The 6,549-nt window shown below is 44.0% G+C and overlaps 1 protein-coding gene across 2 annotated transcripts in view; it reads right to left on the bottom strand.

Moving 5' to 3' along the window:
- The window catches only part of trim71 (tripartite motif containing 71, E3 ubiquitin protein ligase), a 41,786-nt gene extending 36,808 nt beyond the window's left edge, over positions 1-4,978 (bottom strand). The window contains exons 1-2 of one of the 2 annotated variants that reach the window (XM_020586289.1): positions 4,615-4,978; positions 3,049-3,783 (exon numbers count right to left, since the gene is read on the bottom strand). In XM_020586289.1, the coding sequence (XP_020441945.1) occupies positions 3,049-3,783 (735 nt within the window). In that variant the 5' untranslated portion in view covers positions 4,615-4,978. Of the gene's footprint in view, positions 1-3,048 lie in introns of both variants that reach the window. The other variant, XM_020586290.1, reaches the window with a different exon arrangement.
- Positions 4,979-6,549: the final 1,571 nt, after the last annotated feature.

Consider the following 6,549-nt stretch of genomic DNA (forward strand, 5'->3'; position numbering starts at 1 on the left):
TGATATGGCAACCTTTCCATGACACTTCTATTGTTATATGAAGGCTGGTTCATATGGAATACTGTATTAGTCAGAAAGATGTGCCTGGAAACAGGTCTCTACTTGTGAACTTGATTTTGTAAGCTTGTACATTTGGGTTGTAAGCTTGTACTTTTAGGTTAGTACCTGTAAACTTAATTTTGTAAGCCTGTACACTGACGTTTCTGCCTGCAAACTTTTCTACAGGTTTGTGCATTCACTCAGGCTTACAAACCTATCTTCACAAGCAGTGAGGGAGAAAGAAACATGCGATTTTTGACACAGTTACTACATAGTTAAGTGTTGTAAGCAGAGCTTTGTAACAATCACATGGTCTGTAAGCGGAGGGGGCAGGGCAATCAACTTCTAACCAATCAGCATCTTTAAAGCCACTGCAGCCCTCGCAATTGGCTATGTTTCCCTGTCAATCATGTTACAGTTGACTGGAGCTAAAAGCTTGGCCATACTGACAGGCTGGCCGAACTACAGATATCACATAACCACGTTATGGTCATTTCAACACCTAAATGTATTCATCTCTATAAACCCAACAACACATTCAAGTTGGTATCGAAATGACTGTTTTACCCACAGACTGCCTGGTTTTGGATGACCTGCACTGATGGAAAAACACCACATGTAAATGCAACTTTTGTTTGTTTATAGTGGGGTACACTTCCGCTTCTCACTCCTGCATCAATACAGAAGTCCTTTCGGTCTGCCATCACAAAAAATGTAACATAGCTCTTATTACTGCTTGGAAGATGGGGAGGCTGCTGGAGGAGCCATGAGTAAGGCCACAGGAGAGCATCTTTTGCAGAAGTCTCTTATAAACACCCTCTATTGAATATCAGCTGGTGACTGGATGTTTCAGACGAAAGACTTGAGGAAAGGATGTCTTTTTTTTTTTTTTTTAAACTCATTTCCTCTTTCTTCACATCTTATGTGGGCGGGACTAAAATACAAGTAAGAGAAACACAGCTGCAAGTGAGGGAATTGCTCTTTGCCCAGTGAACCTCCAGGGGCACTTTTAATTTACAATACAGATTAAACTCTGATTGGGCAGTATTTTCAAGTTTCTGTTGGCACAGGACAAAGCAGATCATTTCCTTAGCAATGTGTTTCTATGCACTGCTTTAATGGACCTGGCATTTAGTCCATTTAGTATAGAGACTTGTCCAGCTTTTCCACCATTCAGCTTGAAATGTAGTCAAGTGGAACCCTGTATCTAGCCACAGGGGTTTCACACCAGTCACTTCTGTGCCGGTCCCAAGCCCGGTTGTGTCAGGAAAGGCGCACGGCATAAAAATGTGCCAAATTTACTCATGTGGCAACCCCTAACAGGAACAGCTGAACATAGAGTAGTAATAATCACCTTTATTTGGCCAAGTATGTCTCGCACACACACAAGGAATTTGTTTCCGGTACAGAACCAAGGCAGCCATTTGTGGCGCCAACTCACACCGATGGCTCTAACCATCGGGGGGCAACTTGGGGGTTCAGTGTCTTGTCCAAGGACACTTCAACATGTGGACTGCAGGCACAGAGGTTCGAACTCCTGACCGTCTGGGTGGGAGACGACTGCTCTACACAGTCACCCCCGTAGTAGCAGAGTCAAGTAGAATTCTGTTTCACAAGACTCATGAGTACTACCTGTTGTCACCACATCAGGGGAGACTTTTATAAAATCAAACTTTTTTTTTTAAATGTGCCCATGTTGCAACACTGGGAACATTTCAAGTCTTTGGGGTGGACCGCGTGTTTTGAGGTTCATTAAACAAAATCTTTGACTGTTGGACAATTGGTAATGTGTACAAGTACTAATGTAACTTGAAAATTGGGTGCATTTCAGGTCTGTTGATTGGTTATGTGAGTCATTACTAACTCTACAGACCTCACAGATCATTTTGCAAGACCTTCATTAATAAACTACTAAAAATATCTTTTATCCATTCTCATGTGGCCAACAAGTGTATTCTCCAGGAGCAGGGAGAACTTCCTTTATCTCTTTGACAGAAACCATAAGTGGTACAATATAAATTTTTTTAGTTACTGTGCACTGATGACACGGTCCAGAAAAAGAAAAAAAAAAAAAAAAAAATCAGGAGTCTGTGTCCCAGTTTCAACTGGTCTTTCCCATTATCAGATCTCCATAATATGTCCATAAATAGGACTTCTAACAGTCAAGGAAACATGTGTGCAGTTACCACAGGGGCCTCTCTCTGCCCTGAATATATGGTGTGGTACAGATTAACCAGACTCTGCATGTGTCTATGCATACATGTGTGTGCCTGCACGCAGGGTCGATGTGTGTGTAAATCCAGCCTGTTCATCTCCAGAGAACTAGGTGAAGAGCCACTCAGCTCCCTTTGAACCTAAGGCCATATGGCCCCCAGTATGGTTCTATACTACACACATAATGCTATTACACTATAAATGTGTATGTATGTGTGTGAACATTAAATACACTATTATTATATTACTACCACCACAGGACAAGTAGGGTAAGTATACCTGTCAAGATGAACCAGTTTGTCAAAAACAAGTGACATTGTGGATGGCATGTTTACTATTAGTTTCTAAATGGCATAATTTATATAAATGAACATACATACATACATACATACATACATACAGGTGACAAATGGAAGGAAAAACCAACATAAAGTGTCTTAGATCTGGTGACTGTGAAGGCCATAGCATATGGTTTACATCATTTTCATACTCAAAGCATTCAGTGACCCTTTGTGCCCTGTGGATGGGGGCATTGTCATCTTGGAAGAAAGGCCGCTCCCCTCAAGATAGAAATGTCTCATTATAATATAAAGATGATCACTCAGAACAACTTTGCATTGATTTGCAGTGACCCTTCCCTCTACGGTGACAAGTGGACCTAATGTCAGCTAAATGTCTCCAGATCCATATAGGGGTCAAGCATTCAGTGTTTTCCTTTAATTTATTGCCCATCTGTATACACCCAATCTTTTGCACTCCTAGATGCAGTGGTTCTTACTCTTATGCTGGACTCACCTCGTTGTCATGGTGCTGGCAGAAGCTCATGCGATCCTGGAACAGGGACAGCAAGGCAAAGTTGTTCTGCAGGGATTGGGCGAGGCACACTGACACCCCTGGCTGGCCCGGGTTGCTGTTGGCGTTGACCTGGCCCAAGTGGAGGTTGTCTCCAAGGCGCTCGATGAAGTGGTCTTTGGTGAGCCGCACCCGCTGGTGTGCCCTCACACAGTTATCACACAGATACTCCTGACAGTCAAGGCAGTGGGAGGTAGCTGGGTTCTCCTCATCACATGAGCTGCACTGAGGCTCTCCCAGGTGGTGTGGAGGTAACAGGCCTCCCTGGGAATGATGGAAGCTGGAGGAGCCTCCACCTAAGCCTCCCCGCTGGTGGTGGCCATTCTTGTTCTGGATCTGCTCCTCGGAGCTCACTACCACATCCAGCAAGTTGCTGAAGAGGAAGTTAGAAGAAGGCAGGGAGTCCACCCCGGCTTCAGAGATGGACACCTTCTGGTCGCAGGTGGGGCACCGCAGCTTGAGCGGGTCCCCGGGACTGCGCTGGCCCTCAAGACAGTGCCTGCAGAAGGCATGGAGGCAGGGCAGGACGTGGAGCCTCCTGGTGGTCTGGCTGGAGGAGGATGAGGTATGTGAGGAAGATGAAGATGTAGAAGAGCTAGAGGAGATCGGAGCAGAGGAGCCACACAGCTCCTTGCAAAGCGGACACGTCTGCAGGTCCGAGTCTGGAAACGAAGCCATCTGCAGCGTTACAGAAACACGAGCTCAGTTTGCAACAGGCGCAGCAGTCAGGCTGAGGTATTCATTAGGGGGCACATCGGTCTATTGTCGTATGTAGATAAGGTCTGAGGTAGATTTATGAGGTTTTAAAGTCAGTTCAACAGTGAAAACGGTGATCATCGACTTACAGATTTGCTCTGTATTAACGCTGATGTGATGCAGAACAGAGGTAACCAGGTCTTTAAAACTTTGAGGTAACCAAAAGGAAAAAAACAGCTTAGACTCTTAAGATCAAATCAGATGTGTAAGGCGTTTTGAGGAGATGCATCCGCTTATTTCTTTAGTTTTTCCAAATAAGAACAAGATGACAGCTGATGATGTGAACAACGTTCGTTGAGGCTCATAACATAAACCAGACACTGGGGTGCCAATGGATGGGCGTCGAAGAACTGGAGGCTCCGATTTTCCTCCCCCACAGACTCGGCAACATGACTACGGGGCTGTACGCCACAAAACGGCACCCAGACGAGTATTAAAGAACCCCTAATTTTGACCTTTTGTCTGCTCTCCAATTGTGGCCCGTGTCCTCGTGGTGTTATTTATTTATCTATCTTTCTGTTTGGTCCACCATCGGAGCACGTTCAGGTGGCGTCAGGCGCAGCCAGAGGTCGCTCGGTAGTCGCAGCGTGAGCCTCGGAACTAAAGTCTCTAAATTATTCATCAAAGCAGCGATCTCGCAGTGTGCCTTGGGTCGTTAGGGCATCAAACATGAACACAAACAAGCACATATTAAGTCAAAACATCAAACAGGACGTCTAAGACCAGCCTCTGGAGGTGAAATCGCTGGTCCACCTTGTGGAGAGGGCGCTTCCAGCTCTGCCTTCCCGTTCAGTCTGTACCGTCTCCCTGTCTGGCTCTCTGCATGGAGAAACGCGCAGGGATGTCCCTCCGGCAGCGTGGAAAAACGCTCCCTGACAACAAAAGTCGGTCGACCAACCGTATGGGCCCTGATTACATCCTTTGCTTGGCAGCTGTTGTCGTTGTCTACTCTCTGACATTAGTTGATCGCTCTCACAGACGCACGTTACACGGGCTGCCGCTCCTCAAGCCTCCTCTTATACAACTGAGAAAAAATGGACCGATTTCCGGCCGAGTGAGGAGAGAGGGATGTACGCGGACGCGCTCGTGCTCGACAGTGAGAGAAGCGTGCTCATGTGCACGTACGAGCGCCAGTCAGCTGTGAGTGACAAGGTGAACTGCACAGTTGAGCTCCCATTTAAAAAAAATGAAATCGAATTGTTTAAAGGGAAATTAAAATTGAAATGAATAAACCCGGAGTAATGAATTTTATTAAATCTACTGCCCCCAGGATATAGCACAAATAAGGGTAATTATGATTGACGTTTCCTACAATATAAAGGGCTTAGTAAACCCTAAGCCCACTCTGGTGGACTACTGGAGCTAATGTACAACTTCAGTAGCCAATAGAACATTTAATGCTTTTGGAAGCTGTGGTGTTAAATCAATAGACAACGAGGCCAATTTCCTCCACTGATGACAGCTGTAGCCTAATTGTTTGCGATAAAAGTGTTCCAGAATATCACACTGCCCATGACAAATCACACCTATATATATGTTGCAAATAATATTGAAATTTGCCCTTATTTTGATAGACCAAGCAAAAACAGGCCTATATATTTGAGTGGAAATACATATAATTATTACTGTATTATTTTTCTGTTGCAATACTCAAAGAACATACATGTGCTGATGTAAACAGTGGTTTGTGAGGCACAGACTATTAGTATTGATGGGATATATTCATGTGCTATGGTTCTTCCATCTCCTCCCTCCTTCTGAAAGGTGGGAGCAGAAACTGGAAAACTGTGTAAACTCAGTATTCAAGTCACGTATTTGAATATGCCATTACGAAGGCTCCGTCAAAACATCACTGTCACTCTACAAGTTGCATCTTTTCCCATATTTTTCATCCAGCCATCTCACATCTTACAAGCATTTGGTTAGACTTCTTCATAAGCACACATCAAGCATCATGTTATGCAGCCTGGAGAGGAAAATGTCTGTGTAAGGTAGCTAAACATTAGCATGTACTTACATCCACAGTACAGCGGATTCATTATTTCGGCCATGAGCAAAAATCCCCACTGTCCAATACAAAATAAAGACATTAGAAGTAACAATATATATAGATGTAACTGATATGAAACCCAAGGGGTAGCCTACACTGGAGCTGCAATTAATTATTTTCATTATAACTAATAAGTTACTGGTTATCATTACTCAGATTATCAGAGGAGTAATGGTGGTGTCTTCATGTTGCTTGTTCCACAATCCAAAACCCAAACATAAACCAAATCAGGATGGTTTTACTTCCTGATGCCTTTGTTCTTAAAAAATAAAACAAACAAACAAAAAAAAAACACAGGGGCACTGATTTGCTTCATTTGTCCTTGGTTTTTGTTTAAAATAGCAGCCTGAATGACTACAAATAGGTATATGGCTTTCATCTCATAAAAGGACACCCTTTGTTGAAGGCTAGGATGAAGTTGATCAACAACAACAATTTTTTTTTAAAGTCTATAGGGTTGGGCTATTAAAGTGAGAGCTTATAAAATACTTAATTCCACACAGGTCACAAATGCCTCTTCATTTATCCATCCATCCATCCACTTTCTTCCGCTTATCCGGGACCGGGTCGCGAGGGCAGCAGTCTAAGCAAAGATGCCCAGACTTCTCTCTCTCCAGACACTTCCTACAGCTGCTCCG

Source organism: Monopterus albus, unplaced genomic scaffold (assembly GCF_001952655.1).
Source record: "Monopterus albus unplaced genomic scaffold, M_albus_1.0 scaffold402.1, whole genome shotgun sequence".
NCBI lineage: Eukaryota > Metazoa > Chordata > Actinopteri > Synbranchiformes > Synbranchidae > Monopterus > Monopterus albus.